A 20,482-nucleotide genomic window follows, 5' to 3' on the forward strand; every position below is an offset into this window, starting at 1 on the left:
GAAAGCATTTTCCAGCAAGGTACATCCTCGGCTGATGGCTTGGTCCGTCTGTGTGCACAGAGGTATCTGCCTGACTCTTCTTTTCACGTGCAGACGTGCAGTGGCCCTCAGGACAGGGCTTCATTTTGTATCTCCCTGGACCAAAGTACCTCCAGCAGGAAATACAATGATGTCCACCTGCAAGACAGCCATGGTGTCTGTCCAGTGCCAAAGAACATGCCAGAGCCCACACTCAGCAGTTCAGATGCTGCCCTGACATGTGCATGAAGCCCTTTGGTGGCAGCAGCACAGATGCTCTTTGTTGTTTCTGGATGCACAGAAGAGGCTTCGGGAGCTTTGGGAGGACTTGTACCATTTGAGGGCAACTGCTCTGGAACCCCCCAGACAGCTCAAAGGAGCTGGCCTGTGCTCTCTGGACCCCAAGCCTTCACCCTCTGATCAGCCAGTAAGCAAGAAGGAAAGCAGGTGCTAAACCCAAGCAGAGGGGTTGTGGCAGTTGAGGGATAAAGCTTGTGATAAGACCCATGTTTTAGTAAGAAAAAGCCTATATTTTGCACTGGCAAATTGGTCAGAACAATTCAGACATCAACTGCATCAAAAACCATCCCTGTCTCATGTTCTTGTTGGCCTGATACAAAAAGCTGTTGACTGGGAGGATATTCAGGCACTTTCCAACGCAAGACATACACTGAGTTTTTAAATAGTCCCCTGTGAAAAAGCAGTCCTCCTAGCTGAGGAATGTTTCAGAGAGATCTGTGCACAGCCTCAGGGCTGAGTCCTCTGCTGTAGCAGAGATCAGTTGTGGTCTGAAGAAGGGGTAAAACAGGAGGGCTGCCTATTTATTCTGCAGTGCTGCCATGGGAGAACTTGAGGAGGACAGCTTGATGGGTGTGGGAGGGAAGGATAAACATATTTGTGTCATGTTGTTTTGTCTTGTGCTTAATATGAATAAGCAGTGACTATATGCATTGTGAAACCGAAACCAGGAATTCAAAACTGACCAGACTGCTCTGCATATATATATTTAATTCAGGATTTTCTCCGAAATATACCTGACAGTGTTCTATCCTCAGACTTGCATGGACTGTGGATGGAAGCTGTGGACACGGAAAATCGGGCACATAAGATTGAAGCTATCAAAAGGTTCGTAAAAGCCTTTGTCAAAGCTTCTTTTGGTGGGAAAAGGGGGAGCATATGGTCCTGAGAATAGCCTTCATCTTCTAGGAGATTCCTGGCAATGCTCCAGGCCATAGTGGAGCTATTGCTGATGGCCAGTGTCACTGATCAGAACATTTTCCTTTCAGTGGTCTTATATGAACATCATTAACATTTCTTACCCCAGAGAAGCGATTATAAAATTGTTTTCTGATGACCAGTTCAAATTACGAGAACCAGTAAACTGAAAAAGCACAATAATTCAGCTACCAGGAGTACACCAAAGTTAGAAGAATTAGATCTTTAATGACAGTAACTTTTTTCTTATGTGAACAAAATGGCACTGATCATCATATTGGCAGTTAGAAGAAACAGCCCTGTCAAAGTGGTCACTGGGACCTTGAAAACAGCTTTACTGCCTTGAAACGGCTGCCCTGAGTAAGAGCAGCTTATCAGCCTCCTGTGGCATATCCAGTATATTCAACCATGGCTCAAGTCAGTTTTTGAACCGTACCATTTGGCCTGGGCCTCCTTCCTCCGCAGTGTCCGTAGCACGGGACACGGCAGTGCTGCTGGCCTGGAGCTGGGTGCGTCTCCTTCAGGCGGGCCCCGTCTTGTCAAGGCATTGTGGGCTCCTTCCCACATGCTCTAGACCCAAGTTCCTTGTCTCTCCAGCTCTGGGACCACAGCAGATAGGCAATATGGATGCAGAGTTGTGGCTCTCACATGAGTTGGTGGAGAGTAGTGACACAGTCTCACTTTATTATCAAATGTGAATGTCTCAGACTGGGTGCAAAGGGGCAGAACAGGGCAAAAATTTTTGAGAAGCAACCTCTGGTATTTGAAGAGTAGATGTTTGTGAACAGCACTGTTTTGTTTTTTTTCCCACCCCCTGAAAAGTCTTGTCAACCAGCTTCCAGAGGCTAACCTCATCTTACTCAGACACCTCTTTGGAGTCCTCCATCATATTGAGCAGAATTCCGGCGTGAATCAAATGAATGCCTTTAACCTGGCTCTTTGCATAGCACCCAATATGCTGTGGCTACCAAGTCCCACTGGGCCTGAGGAGGAGAGCCAGTCTACAAAGAAGGTAATCTTCCATAGGCTTGGGCTCATGTATGTCTCCCCCTTTCACTGTATTTTGTAGGCTAAAGGAGGGCATAACATCAGTGGCAGTGATGGCTGCATGGCGTCCAGGCCTCGCCCTTTTCCCTGTGCAGCTGTGCCCACACTAGGAGGGGGGTTTAGCCCCTCAGGGTGGAAAGGGAAGCAGTAGTTGCTTTTACCAGACGGACTTCCTATGTTGTCAAGCAAGCACAAAAAAACTGGAGCAGCTGAAGTTGGACACTGCCACTTCGGCTGCGACAAAGTAAGCAGTGAGCATGACAGTGCACCAGAGGGGAGGAATGTTTGCTTGTAGCTTATGAGGTGTTAGCAAGAGTAAGGAAAATTGTAGAACATGCTGTATCTGGCTCACAGTAGCAGTTCATGTAGCTCATATTCTTGCCTCAGGTGTACTTCATACAGACACATTGCCACATTATTAACAGCCTCTTGAGGAAATTATATATTTGTCAAAAGAAAAGGAACAATCTGGGAATGATTTTACTTGCTGTAAATGGCTAGCTCCATTTCCATGAAACTAAACCTGTGAATTCCTGTTTTGCTAGGTGGCCTTGTTAGTGCAGTTCCTGATTGAAAACTCAGGAGAGATTTTCGGAGGTGATATTGCTTCCTTGTTTCAAAAACCTGACAAAAAGAAGTCCAAAAACTCAGCAGAATCTCTGGGTAAGTTGGTGGGTCTATATCTTCCAGAGAAATTTAAAATCTTTTAATAGGTAAAGTCCTCATGCAAAAGAGTTTGCTTTACCTTCTTGTCTCATCTAAGGAAATGCATTGAAAACAAGCTGAGTTTGGTTTTCCCTTTGCCTGGCAAGCATAGGCAGAAAGAGATGGCAAAGCAGAGGGACGAGGAGCAGAACCTCGAATGTGTCCCTGGGGATGGCTGCCTCTCTCTGGGGCTGCTGTTCAACCTACTCCAGCCATTGCAGTAATTTAGTGTAGCCTTAGCACTGTCATGTCCCAGCAGTCTTTTTTTTCTTTTCCAGGTTAGGTCTGTAAAGTTAAACCACATGGTTGAATGGAAAGCGATGGAGTTGTCTCTGTTAACTAACCTATGAATACAGGCCCGTGTTGAAAGCTTAGGTCATCAAGACAGAATTTTTTATTAGTCCCTGTGAAAATAATGGATCATCTTTGTTTTTCTATGGGCTTGATATAATTTCCCTGCCTTGGTTGTAAGGTACTATATATATGGCAACAAATTAATTGTGTCCTCTGCCCTAGGCATAGGCTTGGCTCAGCATGGTGATTCCTCTGATGAGTTGGAGTTTTCTGCTTGTGACCCAGAGGGGCCAAAGCACCACCTGGAACCTGAAACAGATGCCATTTTTGAAGCACCCAGCAGCTTGTTACTGAATGAGGATCTGGAGGACTGGGACTTGTTCAGTGAGATCACAGCCTGTTACCAAAGCAAAGCCCGAATGAATGCCAGTGCAGACAGTTGTGACCTCCTGGAAGAGGATAGTTCTTTCTGCTCCATCGGCTCCACCCACTCGCTCAGCCTGGCCCTGGACCGGTGCTCATCAGAACCCAGTGTCTGCCTGAGCTCCCAGCTCCCTGCCCAGGGCCACGAGCCGGTGGCCCGCCAGTCCAGCTGCGATGCCACCATCATGCGCAGCCACACAGATTACATGCACAGGCTCAGGCAGCTGCAAGTGGAGAGCCAGAAGCTGATTGATGAAGGTCTAAGCCCTGGGGTTAATAAGGTCAGGCAGAACTTGCGGCAATCACCTCAGACCAGCTCCAGGGTGAAGCAGCTCAGCCTTCAGAAGTCCAGCCCGTCCAACAGGTCCAGCTTCTCCAGCCTGTCCTCTACCACCACCTCCCCATCTGCTTCCTCACTCAGCTCCTTAGACAGTGCTTTCTCGTACTGCTCAGAGTCATCAGCCGTTAGTCCCACAGATGTCTCATCTCAGCCGTTCATGTTTGGCACTTCTGCCAGGCTTCATGCTGTGTCCCCCAAGGTTGCCAAGAGGTCCCCAAAAGAGTGGCACAAATCCCTCATGTCTCCTGTGCTTTTACCTCCATGTGACCTGGATAGTTTCCATGAGTATGAACCCAAGCCTGGAGAGAGCAGTCATTGCTTTGGAGAGAGGAATAGTTTTCCATCTGTCAGCAGAGCTGCTGTGAGAAGCCCACTCACTGACATTGACTGGGAAGAAGAGGAGATACAGCTGAGTTGTGCAGGGTGCCACAGCCTGGGGCTCAGGAACCAGGATTATACCAAAGAAATTGAACAAAAACCTGAATTCCCAGCTGCCAGCCCATCCAGCAAGACATCCCCACAGGTCAGCCACCAGCAGCACAGGGAGAAGACAGTGAAGAACATAGAAACCAAAAGCATTGATGCTTGCCTGCTGAGCCAGGAAAGCCTGAAGCGCACTAAGATCACTTTTTATGTAGCCCCAGATAAAGAAAGCTCTTGGGGGTCCCCAGTGGGAGAGGAGAAGGGGGAGAGATCTGTGGCAAACATCAGCAGTTGTGACTTGCCTAGCAGCAGCAATGAGCAGAGCCGGTCCAAGGGTTTGCAGACTGTAAGAGTCCACATCCCCCAGACAGTTTTCTATGGGCAGAACACCCCCCTTGTTCTGCAGTCCATCTCCAGGCGTTACCACCATGAACCAAAGGTCCCACCCCCACATGCCAAGCACAAAGAGAGCCCCCAGAGTGCCTCCACTCCCGAGGAGCTGGAGAGCCAGCCAGTGGAAACGGCGCAGGCGCCAACCCAGAGCGAGGGCTTTGACACCTTCAGCCATACCATCCACATCATCCTCCCTGCCTACATCCGAAAAACCATCAGGGAGTATTTCAAGCACGATGAAACAGAGCCCTGTCCCACGGTGGAAGTGGAAGCAGTGGAGAATGAACTCCTCCAGAGCAGGGTGGAGTGGCTCAGGAGTCAACCGCTGGCAGACGTGGCTGCAGAGGAGCGTGACACGGTGGCCTTTGCCGAAGAAACATTTGTCTAGGGCAATGGATGTGGAGGAACTAAATATTTTTTTGTGTACGTGCAACAGAAAATATTCTGTAATGTGTGATCAGGGTGCAAAGAATTTAGCAGGCTGCATGGGACGACAAGTGTAAAGTGACACTAATGTGTATGTAATGTTGGGATTCAATAATCATTTTGGTAGGAAGGGTGGGGACAGGGGGGTTGTCCTTCTGTTTTCTTTATGCCCTTTTTTGATGGAAGAGATTTCACTGGCTGGGTGTGTAGTGGGGTAAATGCCACCACACTCTCCCTGTCCATTAATTAGCTGACCTGTACAGGGCCTGACTCTATTTCTTTTTATAGCAGGAAAGGAGAATCTCTGCTTTAGTTTCTCCAGTTAGCTGCCGATGTACGTGGATGACTGGAGAATTGAGACAGCTCTTGCTCTGTCAGAATTAGTTAAAAATCTTTACACTTGCACAAAACTTACCATTATTCACTGTTCATCACCACCATTCATCCAAAGGAAGATCCTTCAGCACCATTCCAGAAATCACTGCTCCTTTGCTCTGCTCGTCTGTTGTCCCCCATGGTCTAACTCACAGCCCACATCCATTACTGGTTGAGTCTGGGTTCCAAAAATACCAACTGGAGCCCAGAGTCCAAAGTCCAGCACTCACTGACAGACAGCATATGTCACATTTTAACCTCAAGATTGCTTCTTCCCCAATTAATTGTGCATTAATTCTTTCATACCTTCCCCAAAGCTAGCATTTGAGAGAGAGACAGTTGCTATGAAGGACTTTAGCACTGTCACTTTGACACGGCTATGAATGTTCTTCAGTGTCCTCTGGGAGTAGCTGGTCGTTTCAGTCCCAGTGAAAGGTGACATTATTTTTCTGTAAATGATGTCCCTTTCCAGAGGCAGTATGGATGGAGCATAATAATCAAATAATAATCAAATTCCTAGTCATGCTAAGAGGGACTTGAGCAGGGCTTGGCTTTAGCATGAGATCAAACAGTTGTGGAAGTTGTCAACAATGTTGTCAAGTGGATGCTGAAGCAAAGTCCTATCTAGCCAGAAAGTTGTCAGTCCATACGCTGAGACTGCCCAGGCTTCAACAGCACTGATGCTGGCTCAGAGAAGCACTATAGTTCCCACCCAGAGTACATGGCCCAGTGCACTCCAGCAGAATTAAGTTTGGAGAAGTTCCAGGCAGGGATGCACTAAGCAGGTTGCTGGTGGGGACCACCAAAGAGAGACAGCCAGTGGACTCCTGGAGCATCCCCATGATTCCACTCAAAGCCATGTTCAGAAGCACCATAGCCATCATGGGGCTTGTTAGAGGATTGTAATGCTGCCAGCTGAGCTCTAAAAAGATGCTGAGAGCACCACATCAGCTTGATAGGGAAAAGTCTCAATGGTTAAAAGGTTTGGGATGGTTCATTTGAAAGTTGCATGAGAGTTTTCTATGGCGGTTTCTCTCAGAGCCACACTTCTTTTACTCAGTGTATAGTGAATGGGTGAAGGACAAGAGAAAAGCATGAATCCTAATGACTGAAAGGTAGTGCTGATGGAGTAAGTGCCCCTGCAAGCTACTGAGTGTCTGTGATTAGCCAGAGCTGGAGCTGCTTGACAACTGCCATGGTTTAGTCCTTGCACAGAGGGGGAAGCCACTGCTGTAAAATGATTTAGGAGGTGTCAGATCCCTCCACTCATCTGCCAGGTGCCTGTGAGGGTCAGTGACAGGAACCTGGCCCAGTACTCCAAATTCACACCATCAAATACTGGGGCAGGGGAGCCAGGAGGAAGCCCAGAGCCCTCTTTCCAAGCTGTATAGGGTTTGTTTTGTTAGATACTGGGTGTTTAACGCTGAGATGTGGCGCACTCTGTCTCTGATCACCTTTGTGCCCCTTGTATAATGAAAGGTGTATATAATCATAACGCAACCCCCTCACCACCATCATTTTCCTCATACATGAACAGCAACAAGGCATTCACAGTCTTTTTTCCAGAGTTGCAGTTGTAACTATTTCAATAAAGGACACACAAGTTGTCATTGTGGTGCTCTGGTCGCCTTTTGTTCCCTTGCTCCTGGCTCCCCTCTCCCCTGTGTCAGGGTGGTGGTGTTTGCAAGCACCCAGTTGTGCTGTGAAAGGCACTCACCTCCCAGTCGAGGTCTGCCAGGCTGGCCACAAGGAACTCTCTGCCACCACAGCAGCTCGAGCATTACTCCTATCTTTTCAAGAAGGTGAAACAGCACTAACTATCATATGAAAAGTCTGCCTGTTCTTGGAAGAGAGATTGTTCTGTATTCTAACTGATTGTAAACTGGCTCAGTGGTTGGGCTCAGGTCAACAAAGGGGACCTGGACCAAATGCAAACTAAGAGCTCACAATTTGCATCACCTAAAGGAATTACAAGCAAGTTAAAAAGAAATGAATTTTTAGAAACACTGAGACAAGTGGGGCTGCCTAATATGGGTGCAGTTGCCTGGTTAGCTGCTCTAACCCAGCCCTCTAGTAATCATTTTTCTATATTTAAAACAAAACAATATCCTGTAAAATGTAGCACAAACCACAGTTCTGGGCATGGAAATCTGCAGCACTCCTTTTTCATGACCCAGACAATAATGCAACTCTGAGAGACCAGTCTTGAAAAAGTTCCACAGTACCCAGCTCACTCATAACAAGAAATACCAAATACACAAACGGTTGGCTTTCTGCCCCAGAAAAGCCACATTTTCCCTTAATGTACAGCCCTGACACATGAATAGGTTTCCCTTCTTTCTCTGCCCTTTTTCAGATCAGAGAGATTTAGACCAAGTTGGCCTCACACACACTGAAAATCCTACTCACTGCCTGACTGGAGACAGTCACTCGGGAAGTCATGTCACATGGTTGCCATCCAGGAAGTGAGGAGCCTTCAGGGCCTGCTCCCAATATAGACCAAAGCCATACAAGTCCAACTCATTTGCCTGGAAGAGAAATGACTCATGCAGTTCACCCTCTTCTCATTTCTGCTCAGCATGTATGATTTGTTTTCTTATTCTGCAGGCTGATAGAAATATGACGGAAGTGCCCGGGGCAGCTGTGGCTTATTTTAACCTTCTCAATCTTATTTCTGACATTCCAACTGGCAGGAAAGCCAGTCTCCAAAGATGTATTCTCCCCCAATCCTTTGCAGGTAGCTCCTTTGCGCAGAGGCCTCTCTGCTATCCCATGGCACCTTTGAGAGACAGACAGCCCTGCCAAAGAGTAGCATGGGATACTTTGACTCCCCGCAGTTGAAAGCTAACAGCTTGTTCTAGAAACTGTTTCTTCAAAGGTCACCCACACAAACACAAGTCACTCAACCCTTCTGAGCCAGCAGCTGCTCCCTCCCTTGCCATCCTGCCCTGTAGGTGCAGAGAGCTGGCACTTTCCAGCGGCAGCCTGGGCTCCAGCTTCAAGCTCACACCGAGCTGGGTGTGGAGGAGTGGGACTGCAAAGTTCCCGATCACTTCGGCTACAAGGGGACACCAGGAGTGGGGAGAGACTTGAAGTGGTACTGAAAGCGGTGGGTTTACTGCTTTCATTTAATTCATTTTTATTCTCTTTGTTTTATTACAGTAAACCTGAGACAAGTTGGAGGAGCACAGAGGTTTGGGGGAAACAGACACAGGCTAGAGGAGTTTTCTGATGTATGACAAAGCAAAGGGCTACCCCGGGAAAGGATTGGCCTTGCCCTGGTCTATGCCAGGAAATCTGCCCCGCAGGTAGCCTTCTGCTAAGAATAAAATTCGTACATGGATAAAATTTTGTACCGATTTTTGCATGAAGGACCGGAGAGGAAGTCAAAGTCTATTGTGGGGATTTACAGAATATCACTCGTCAGCAGGGACCCCGGGCCACGCCGAGGGGGACAGGGTCGGTGTCGGCAGTCAGAAGGCACAGAGGTGCAGAGACCCTCAGACACGAACCGCGGCTCCAGCTCCCCGAGACATCTCCGGGCACGGGGCCGAGCGGGAGGGAGGAGAGGGGGGAGAAGAGGGCAGGGAGAAGGGAGGGGAGGACGGGGAGGAGGAGGGCAGGGAGGGCGGACCCAGCGCAGCCGCCCCGCCAGCGCCCCTGGGCGCCCAGCGCTGCCACCGCAGCCCCGCGGTGAGGTCTGACCTCCATCTCCTCTTCTCCAGCTGAACAAACCCAGTGCCCTCAGCCACTCCTCATATGGCCCCTCCAGACCCTTCAGCATCCTCGTGGCCCTTGCCCTGGACACTCTCTAACAGATTAATGTCTTTTTTATATTGTGGTGCCCAAAACTGCACACAGGACTCAAGGTGAGGCCACACCAGTGAGGAGTAGAGCAGGACAATCACTGCCTTTGACTGGCTGGTAATGCTGTGCTCAATGCACCCCACCAAATTCCATTCAACTCATTCTATTCCAGCCAGGCTCATGGTACCAGAAAAGCACATCTCATAGGTCTAAAAGCCTCCTTATTAGAATTTTATTTGACACGTGCGATAGTACAGCAATGGGAAAATTTAACATTTGGAGACAGTGGCTGATCCCAGAATCAAACAATTCAGGGACCTGTAACATCTCAAGTTCATGGAAGTGGTTCCCACTCTCAGGAACAGTCAGCATGCAAATGTTATCAGTATGCTCTTGCTGACCAAACTCAGGCCACCTACAACATCAAGCCCATCAGTACACTGACCTGTGAACAGCTATCTCTTCTTAAGCTTCCCATATTGGGAAAAATCTGCTCCACTTTTAAAGAGCCAAGCCTTGGAAAATTCTGAGCAGTTACTCATAATAGCAGAATTCTTAAATTTCAAAGGACAGGGCAAGTCACATACAGCACAGATGTTTACTGACACCCACTCAGGGAAATATAAAGCCATACACTTTAGTCCAGTTGCATTCAGCAGAGCATTTAAGCACTTAAAACACGTACCAAAGACCCTATTAAGCATTAAAACTTGTTTAAATAAGGGATTTGCCAAACAGGCATTTCATACTGAATCAAATCTCTATGGTCTACTGCAAGCCAGCCACAAAAAGCAATATTGTCAACCAAAAGCAAAGTACCCTGCCACACCTAAATGAGGATGTGAGCTGTGCAGGAGTCATTTCCAGTTACTGTTTGCTTTGCTTTCCAACCTCCAGCTGTCTCCTGATGTCTGACACATCCATGGGGACCCGCACCGTCAGACCATCCATTGACTTCTTAACATACACCTGGCAGCCAAGGCGTGATCTGAGAAGAAAACATGAAGTGAGGCTCATCTGTTCCCAAAGAAAAGGGAGAAATTCCCCACCCACACTGGGATATGTCTGGTCCAGGATGGGTTTTCACTAAGGCTCCTGTTAAAGATCTCCTGTGCCTCAAGAGAAAGCAGCTCACGAGGCACAACTGTAATACAGAACAAGCCCTGTCCCCTTGGAAAGAGGTGCCACATGCTGAACCTGCCTCAGAGGCCTGAGGATCTACTGCAATCAGCAGGGAGGCTTACGTCTCAGTGAGTCCGTACGCCAAGTCCAGCATGTCCAGCTCTTCATCTGAGATGGCATCAAGCTTTTGGAAGGTGTCCTTGTCAAAGATGAGGTGACAGGTGGAGCAGGCTAACGTTCCTTCACATGCACCTGGTGGAGAAACAAGGTAATGACAGCAAATCAGGAAAATAAGAGCATGAGAGAGACCATCTTCAGGAACAGTGTGAGAAAAGGTCCTTTAGCAGATCTGGAACATGTCAAAAGAGATGCCAGAAAACACAACAGATGGATGCAGGTTTCAGCCTGCCTCTTCTCTGGGAGGATCACAATCAGTTTTCAAATTTGTACATCAGCTCTAACCAGTCAAACATGCTGACAGAGGCTGTTAGAATGCCAGTGCTGACTGTGAAGTCACACTGCCATCTCAGCATGGTAAGCCACCTAGCAGGCAGTTTTTGGGGAAGGGAAGCTTGCTCTATGGTCTCAGCAAAACAGTGGCATATGTACAGTTGCACTATTCCCAAGTACCCACTGGTCCTTAGAGCACACACATATATCCTTCTGCAACACCTACCAAATCCATCAATGGCCAAGTTTTGATTGACTACCACTTCCAGCAAACTCTCCCCTTCTTTGGCTGTGGTTGTAAGTCGCTCTCCATCCCGATTTATAAAATGCACCGTCACCTGACCTGCAGAGCTGTAAGACAAGTTTGCAAAAATCAGGAGTCCACCCCTTTCCTGCATGCCCACAGTTGAGGTCTTTTGGCTGAGCACTAGAGACATGGCACATGAAGGGAAACATGCATACAACACTTTCTCAAAGGATTACACCTTGGACCTCAGAAAACATTCAAATTAACAGTTCTCAGTGGCAAGCAAGTCTGAGTTGCCCCAAAATGTTTCCCACTTTATCAAACATCCCTCAGAATAAATGTCTATCTGTGCATGAAAAAGTACAGGTGCTCTGCATCTGCTGCTTCTGCTTGGGCAGGCTGGCAGAGGGAGCATGTTAGGCAGGCAAAATATTTGCAAGTCCTGGGCCTGGGATGCTAATCCTGGATAGAGTGATGTATTAACAAGCAAAGTGTTCAGGATCAGATACTAATCCTGCAAGAAGGGCTGTTGTCATTTATGTTTTTTTTCCCCCGTTCCATTCCAAAGGAGATTACTCGTGACTGTTCCTCTTCTGCTGCTTTCTTCAATGAAGTGCCCACTTCTTTCCTGAACTCTATCACAGGGAGCCTTCTTGGGACAAGACATGCCCATCCCCAACTTACAGAGCTCCCAGGCTGAGTAACCTCCTCCCAGCTGATGTGATCCTCGCTCAGAAGAAATTGGTAGTTATTTTGACAGCTTGTGAGATCTATAAATAAGAGGAAAACAGCACCCACTTCATCTCCTCCAGACCAGGCTCTCACACAAGTGTGGAGAAGGCTGCCATCCTGACAGTGGTGTCAGGGATTTCCCACCAAGGCAGTACATTCTGAGATTGTGTTATATTTGCCAGGGGAAGCACATGAGCAAACAGTGTTTTTTCTTAGTGTACATACCCAAATGATCACTTAGAAAAAGGGGTTACCCGAAGGTCCCATCTCCTGTGCTGAAAGAGGGCAGCACCTTGGAGGTAGTGGGGCCTTTTGCCCAGTAACTCTCAGTGTGGCACTGCCTAAGTGCCCATCACCCCAAAGCCCAGGGCATCCTCCAGTGGCAGAAGTTGTGTCCACTCTCTACTCTTCCATCAGGCTGACAACACACACCACTCATCCAAATCCCTGTAGAGATCCACCTCTGTCTCCCACAGCTCTGGTAACTCCAAAGCACTGGCAGTATCAGCACTGCTCTGTGGTTTTGCTGCTGTCATTTCTGGCAAAACGAAGCCTTGAAACTGGAGCAAATTTTGCAGTGAGGACTGGACAATCTCACAGTCCCCTGATTTTTCTCACACAAGATTGAGTGAAGCAACACCCAGCTTCTTCTAATACAAGTGCAGGTATAAAGCCTGGTAACGCTTCTCCTGGAAGCCATGGGGCCAGTGAAACAAACAGCAAACATGGCTCAGAGCTGTGAGAATTTCTAATATTATCTACTGATTTTTCACACTGTGTTTGCAATTCACACCAAGTACAAACTGTCATAGCCCCAGGTCACACGTTACAGCAGAATCATCAGCTGAGGAATTGCTATAGTGCCCACGCTCCTCAGTAGCAGGTGTCCTCTTGGGAAGTCACAGACTGGGAGGAGGAATTGGTTAAATGCAAACTGTACCTTTGATAGCAACACCAGCTGCTGGAAAGACCCTGCCTGCTCAACCCCTCTCTGCTCTGTGGCAAGGAAAATAAAGAATGTGGAGATGTCTGCTGATTTGCTTCTAATGTTAAGCACAAATATATAAGGATCGACTTTAAACTATTTCCTTTGCTCTTTCTTAACTCACAGGAGGCAGAGGTGGAGTACAGGGGATGCATCCAGCTGGATAGGAGACAGGAAAGAATTCCTGTAAAAATGTAATGGGAAAGGGGGAAGAAATGTTCTCCTCTTTCAACTTTGCAGGTCTTGTTCATTCCGCTTCATGTAAGTCACAATGACCATCCAGCTCTAATTCTATTTACCTGCTGACAAATCAGTGCAGTTCATCTCTAAGTCAATAAGGATACTTCATCAGCAAGACTTCAGGAGCAAAAATTTCCAAAAGTTATCTCTTTGGAAAGTCAATTCCTGTATTCTATCAAAAATTGGAAGTGAATAAGAGTTGAAACAGTATTTTTTGCTTTCTCTGCTCTTTTGTTTGTAGTTGTGCTTTGATTCAGCTAGCGGGAGCAGGACACAGGAACCACTGTACTTTCATCCCAGGAGACCAGCTTCCTGTTTTTCTGAGAGCTTCAGCTGCAAAAAATGCCTGAGCTGTTAGCGTAGCCTAACTAACATAACCAGGGTCCTCTGGTTATGCAAACAGCTGTGAAGTTGGCACTGGGCCGTGCTGCAGAGGGAAGAGTTTCCCACCTGCAAAAAGGAAAGATCACGTTGCAGTCACGCACAGTCATGCAAGACCACCCTGCTTCCCAAAGCAAACAGCCAGAAAACATCATCAAGACATTTCAGTCTCCTTCATAAAGACACCTGCAGACATTTCTTTGTAAATAAGCAATTTAAAGAGTAGTTCTCAAATGTCAAAATAAAACAAACTAAAACAACCCTCTTCATATTTTGGTGGATCAGACTGATTTATTCCATTTGTATGACAAATAGGCAGGTTTCTGGCCAATGTTTGGTTTAAATTTATGGGTGAAGTAATTTGTTACACAGTAGAAATGGTAAAGTGATAAAACTTCACTTAGTGCTGCAACTGAATGGATTCTTCAACAAGATAATGAAAGCTGACTGCCTGCAGAAAGTGCTGAATCCAAGAATCCCCAAAGCTGCCCACACATTTATTGACAGAAAACTTAATTCCTGTTATCTCTGAGGCACCTAGACCTTCAGCCAATATCAGTCCCACAAGAATCTTTGCACCAGCCTCCCACAAATCTAGTTCCCTGCAGTTCCTCTGAGATACAACCTTGCTTTGACTGTTCCTGCCAGTTACATGAGCCCCGAGACAGCCAAGCTGCAGCCAGCACACAGGGTACAAGGGACAGCCCACTTAGGTCCAAGGAAGTACAGCTGCTATAGCCAGACCCCCGTGTGACTCTGGATAAGCCCGGGTGCAGCAGTTCACTCTTCTCCAGAGCAAGGACGATGTCAAGCACTCCTGACCACGACACACAGAGCACCTGCAAGCAGCTTCTCTCTCTTTGCTGGCTGAAAGGAATATTTAAGCTGTTTGTCTGCATTCTCAGTATAGGTGCCTCTGTTGGGGGCATAAACCCAGCCCAATGACTCCCTGTTTTTACTGTTTAGTCACCTCCCACACACTCACTGGTCTCATTGTCTTCATATCCCTCGAATCAGTCCCAGGCTCGAGTCTCCTCTGGAGGACCTCTGCCTCTGGATGCCCAAGACTGGAAATAAGGTCTGCAGCTTTTATTTTTTATTTACTTTTGAATTTGTGGTTTTGAAACTATGAAAAAATTCCTTTCACATTTTGTTAAGTAATTTTGAACGAGGATTAAAGAAAATATAATCAAAACTGATTAGACTAAGTTTTGCTTCATTTAGGCTGAACTATTTTAGAATGGCATCACAGGACACATGGTCAGAGCTTTGCAAAGATCTTACCAGGATGTGACAAACTCAGCAATGCAAGTTCAGTGCATGACAACTGATTATTCCCTTTTAAAAAATAAAATCTCAAACTTTCTGTGACAAAGGAAACTAGTAAAGGGGTTTCAAGGAAGTGGTTCTTCTCCCTATCAATGTTTTCCCTAGAAGATACTTTCCAAGACTATACAAAGCAGCAAGATGCCTACAAGTACTGCCAGAGATAACTTCATAAGGCACAAACCAAATAGAAAGAAATTCCTTTAATAATGAGTCTTCATAAATCCCACCAGGCAGGGTTATCAGTGTGATTTTTCTCTCTGGTCAGATAGCAAAATTGTTTATTGTATTTTCTGCATGTTGGTTGGATCTTTTTCTCAATGCCTAGCAGACTACAGCCTGACCCAGATGATACAGGTCTAGGAGATCTATAAATTACCTTTATTTTGCAATCTCCTTCTGAACTATCCGTAAAGAACAGAGAGAGGAAAGGCTGGCAGGGAGCCTGCCATAGTTCCTGCTGTGGAAATACAGAAGAGTGCTAAGTGCCTGCAGCCCCTCCTCAGCCTTCAGCACAGGGGGACAGTTAGCTCCTGCACCTTGAAGATTTCCGTCTCGAGGAACGTCCAGCCTTCTTGGACTCCTCTGCTCCTCAGGGCTGCCTCCCAAGGGGTTGTGTCAGCCAGGCCTCTCAACTGAACCGACTCTGCCCTTTCAGGTGACCAGTCAGGAGCCCTCCACCCTGGCAGGGACCAAATGCATTTAAAGACAATTCTGAACATGTGCTTCTGAAGGGTTTTTGCCAGAGAGCTCAACTCAAGCTCAGTATTCACGACAGACTGTGCATCCCATTCCAAGCAAGCAGTCTAGCAAAGCCTAGCACAAGTCCCTGGTCCCAGGAGCGAGGCAGGAAACTGGAGCCATGGGCTAGCAGAGGTCCTTGCACCCAGAGTTGTCCCTAGCAGCCAAGCACCTGAGCCAGATGCTCCATCTCCCAGCACAGGCACCGGCGAGGCACGACAGCTCAGTCACAGCCCACAGAGCTGCAGACATCCTCCCCGTCCTGCTCTGCCCCTACAGCAGAGGGGACTAGAAACCCAACAGAACTCACAATTCCCAGAGCAACCCTGTGGTCATCCCAGCTTCCCCACAGCAGGAACACAACAGCCTGATGGCCTGGCTGCCCAACACACCTTGCCCGCTCTCTCCCTTCTCAGAGGCTGGTGTCTGGGCCAGAGGGGCCAAAGGACTCTTATGCCACATTGTCACTTCCATGAGCTGGATCCAGGCCACTAGCTGTGGCCTCCACAGCTCCGGGGGCAGGGGGCAACACTCCTCAGACAGGTCCCCACAGCTCCAGGGGCAGGGAGTAACACCTCTTGGACTGGGTCCTAGCACCACCTTCCTCCCATCAGCATCTGCTCACCTCAGGTGCTGGCCTCGTCCATCACCTCCCACAGGCCATGGCTGTGCTGGCCTCTCTCCTCTCCCTTTTGCAGGGCAAGGCAGGGGTGCACGTCTGTCCCTTCGGACGCAGCAAGGTACGTCAACATTTGACTCACCTCGATTCCCCAGGGGCATCCTGGAGCCTGTGCGTGGAGCTGAAGCCTCTTTCTGACCACCACTTCGCTGGGTTGTGATGCTGCTCAGTCACCCCACCGAGGCAAATGAAGCGAATTTTGCTCGCGTTCAGTCCACTTCGCAAGGGTCGCACGAGCCCCAGGATGCCTTGAGCCATCATGCTGCTTTGGGTCCCTCCCTGTGTCTCCTGGGCCGTCGTTTGTTGCAAGGACAGTCAGATTAAAAGCTTATAAGTACAGCTGAGAGGGGGAAAAAAAAGGAAAGAAAAAAGGAAAAAAGTAGGACAGCCTCCCTGGGGGTGGAGGGAGGGAAGAAGGAGGGGAAGCAGGAAAGAAGGATGGACCAAAGGATCTTGCTGCAGTCCAGCCCTTCAGGGCATGGGTGAAGCACAGTAATATGAACATCACCTCTACATATCAGTTCCTGAGCAATGCTCACCTTGTTCTGCATTAGACTTCTGTTTTAGGAACCAGAACTAAATCCCAGTTCAGGAGCAATATTCATTGTTATGTCTAATCATACAAGGGGTTATGAGCTGAGGGCTGGAAGAGGGCATCAGAAGCGCTGATGGTTGCTGCCTGGAGGAGAGGGGCATGTCAGTTCCTACAGCAATAGGGTGAAAGTAAGACTCATGAATTCTGCTCTTGACATGATGGCATCCAGCCACATCATTGCCTTCCCCAATACTGTAGGTTTCTACCTCTGAAATGAATATTCACTTTGCATGATGGTGGTGAGGAGCAGCCACACTTAGCTCATTTGCCAAACTGTCTGCTGAAAAGTACCAGAAAGGCACAAATAAGTAGCATTCATTTCACTCTGCTAGTAAGTCTTCTGTAGAAAAAACTAATTTATTCCCAGAAACACCATCACTGGTATAGTCTACTCTCCTCTCCAAGGTAAATCAATTTGCCCAAGAGGACCCAAACTGCAGCACCAGACAACTTCTGTGGAGTTTGGGAACAGCTCTTATTTCAAGAGCCTGAATTGTCCCTAATACCAAATTAACAGCTCACCGTTTGGTAGGCTATCTGCTTCAATTAAGTTTTTTTGATGCAGTAACACCTTAGTAGCCAGTATAAGCAAAAACCTTAAATACTGGACTCTCTAATCAATCCATACCGGGGAAATAAACTATAGCATGAGAACTGGATAGAAAATGTCTCCCTCAACACACATACACACACAGTGGATTCATAGTTCTGAAAAACAGTGGAAAGTTTTGGGTTCTCACCCCAAAATGAAAATTTTTCACCCAAAGCTTTCAGGTTGGAAGGGGATGCTTAAGCTTTCTGAAAAAAAAAAAAAAAAAAAAAAAAAAAAAAAAAAAAAAAAAAAAAACCACCACAAACCAAAAAACAAACAAACAAACAAACAAAAAACCCCCAAACATTAAAGACATTAAGGAATGCAAGTATTTTCTAGAATTTTCTATAAGTTGGGTGGGAAATCCATTCTTCAATAGTTTCAAAGGCAAGTTTCAAGCATTCAAACACACCCCTCAGCCCCAGTGGAGAAATCCATGGGCAATGCATAAAGGATTAAAAAAAAACCAAAAACATTCTTTGGAGGAAATCACATTTCTAAAATCACCTGTCATTTTGCACCTGGTAGAGCAGCACACAGAATTATTTCTTTCCACCTCCCACTGTCTACTGAGGGTAGGCTGGGCAGTTGTGCTCCCACAACATGATACACACGGGAGAAACAAGTGAGGCTCTGCTATGGAGGGACATAAGCTGAGAAAATGTGGAGTTGTATTTGCAGGGCATCACTGACCAAAGCCTCACTTCTTTTGCTGAACATGGGTGACACTTCCCAGCTCAATATGTGATAAGCTTGGTCACAGGCACTCACAGCCTCACAGCACCCTCATGCCAGTCCCAGCTCATACTACAAATGCTTTTCCTTTTTTCCTGCTGCAGGATTTGCCCCTCAGGTTTTGTTCAGGTCAGCAGCTCTGAGTGCAGGGAGGGTGGGATGAACCACTGGGTATCACTAGGACTTTAATCCAAAGTAAATTCTACCCCCCATCCCAGTCAGTGAGAGCTGCCATCTACTGAGAGGTCACCACGGCACGTTTCTGAGAGCAGCAGGGCAATGGCATAATGTCAAAGCAGGGGTGCCAAGCAGCAGGCATGGGTGCCCATCAGATGGCCCAGCCATGCCCAGAATCACTGGGACTTCTCTGTAATTTTACCCCTCAAAAGCAGTTAATGTAAAAATTCCTCATTTCAAATCACTCACAGAATGTCCTTTGAAAGCTTCCCTCCCCATCCTTGCTTGTATCACAGAGGAGAGCTGGCAGGGAGGCCTGTGGTTTGTTCAGCTGAATGCAGCTCTGGCCAGTGGCCCTGCTCGGTGGCCCCTCACTTTCAGGTCAGCTTTTCCAAGTGATTTGCTATCTCCTACAAGCTGCCCCGAGAACTTCAGCCTTCAAACCCAAATTCTTGAGCTGCATCTCACCTCTGAATTTAGAACCACTCTGTGCAGCCTCTGCAGCTGAGAGACTCTGACCAGTTCTGCCTTTGTTTTTCAGGCACTACAGAAATGCAGTAGGCAGCCCAGCTCTGTCTCTCAGTCATTTCCATTGAAGGGAAGCAAGGCTTGCCAAGAGAGACACAAGGAAAAGGGCCAGAGCATATATACAAGCAAACCACAAAGCATCTTATCTCTCCAGCAAACCTTGAATTGAGAGATACACTGGATATATGCGCAGCAGTTTCCACAGCAAGGACATCTGTGTGTTTGCCTGGCACTGACCTCTCTCCTTGCCAGGAACTCAGAGCACAGCAAGTGACAGGTCAATGTCACCTGATGGAAGAGAGGGAAGTCAGGTTTGAGAAGGGAGGTGAGGTGCAGCAAAGGGGACTACTGTCGACTGGTGAAAGCAAGAACAATCCCACTGGAGACAATCAGGCCCTTACAGATTTTGGATAGTGTGTCCTAAGGTCTTTGAAATGCTGAGAAAGGGCAGAAGCAAGATCTCCTTTTCCCTCCATTCTATCTGGCAGCAAGCCTAGAAGCAAATGCAGCCTTTCCAGAGTAAACCAGTGTTCATTTAGCCCAGGACACAAAAATAGAAAGCTTTGCAAATAACCACCCCTCCCACAAAAAACAAACCCACCAACAAAAAACAACTCAAACCAAACAACAACCAACAAAATCAGCTAAGCAAAAAAACCAGTGCTTTGAAAAAACTTCTCAAAATGTTGCTTAACAGGTCAGCACATACTTTATGAGCAGGCCAGACACAGTTGAAGAGAATCTTTAGCTCTGTTTCATGTGAGGTTTGCCGGAAGCTAAGTTCCCAGAAGTGCACATAGGCACATTTCCTCCCTCCCCAGTTTCTTGCCACCAGGCCATGCTCTGTCAGCGCAGTGGCTGTGCCTACACATCCAGACATGTTTTGGCACATGCTGAGAGGGAAGTGGTTTTCTAGCTTGAAATACTGTCCAATATTTTCTGCGCCACACATCAAATAATTTGGCAACCCTCCCCCCAGCCTAGGGACACTCATGCAAATGTCCAAAACACATCTGAGCTGCCATTAACTCCACCTCATCCCCGATTTCTGCACAAGTAGTAAACACTGAAATCAGCAGTGCCCTGGTCCAACCAGAAGTTACATAACACCTTGCAGCCCTCCACAGCCAGAAGCACACTTGGACTTCTGACATACCTCCTCTGACCACTCAGAGTTCCTTGCCAGCAAGCAGAGCTGCCTTGGCTCAGACACTGCCCATGCTATTCAGCTGCAGATAGAGGCAAGCCCATGCTGTTCCCATGGGTGAAGTCTCAGGGACTGCAGTCAGAGCTGCAGGCATGCAGACCCAGGAATAATGAAGGTTTCCAGAAGGCAGTCTTCATTAACTGGAAAAGCAAGAACAGCCTCCCCTCCTAACAAACCCACTGCCTCACAAATACTCCTGTAGGGAAGCAGATACAGGCTGCTTGCTCACACAGAACTAAAGCACTGAACAAAACTAAAACTCCCCTTCCCCATTGTCAC

General features: G+C 47.4%; 2 protein-coding genes across 7 annotated transcripts in view; one reads left to right on the forward strand and one right to left on the reverse strand.

The window, feature by feature from the left end:
• LOC113988963 (rho GTPase-activating protein 20-like) overlaps positions 1 to 9,007 on the forward strand; it is a 34,142-nt gene extending 25,135 nt beyond the window's left edge. For 5 of the 6 annotated variants that reach the window (XM_039378147.1, XM_039378149.1, XM_027723089.2 and 2 more), the window contains 4 exons: positions 1,034 to 1,143; positions 2,056 to 2,245; positions 2,826 to 2,943; positions 3,502 to 7,269. In XM_039378147.1, the coding sequence (XP_039234081.1) occupies positions 1,034 to 1,143; positions 2,056 to 2,245; positions 2,826 to 2,943; positions 3,502 to 5,246 (2,163 nt within the window). In that variant the 3' untranslated portion in view covers positions 5,247 to 7,269. Of the gene's footprint in view, positions 1 to 1,033; positions 1,144 to 2,055; positions 2,246 to 2,825; positions 2,944 to 3,501; positions 7,270 to 8,821 lie in introns of those variants that run through there. The other variant, XM_039378148.1, reaches the window with a different exon arrangement.
• Positions 9,008 to 9,683: 676 nt separating this feature from the next.
• Positions 9,684 to 16,647, reverse strand: LOC113988962 (adrenodoxin-like). Its single transcript, XM_027723087.2, has 4 exons — positions 16,452 to 16,647; positions 11,265 to 11,389; positions 10,711 to 10,840; positions 9,684 to 10,454 (listed from the first exon to the last, which is right to left on the reverse strand). The coding sequence occupies exons 1-4, from the start codon at positions 16,628 to 16,630 to the stop codon at positions 10,334 to 10,336; spliced, it is 555 nt and encodes a 184-aa protein (XP_027578888.1). The 5' UTR covers positions 16,631 to 16,647; the 3' UTR covers positions 9,684 to 10,333.
• Between the last annotated feature and the right edge of the window lie 3,835 nt (positions 16,648 to 20,482).

Source organism: Pipra filicauda, unplaced genomic scaffold, assembly GCF_003945595.2.
Source record: "Pipra filicauda isolate LSUMZ 115617 unplaced genomic scaffold, ASM394559v2 scaffold9_size5747161_pilon, whole genome shotgun sequence".
NCBI classification, from domain to species: domain Eukaryota; kingdom Metazoa; phylum Chordata; class Aves; order Passeriformes; family Pipridae; genus Pipra; species Pipra filicauda.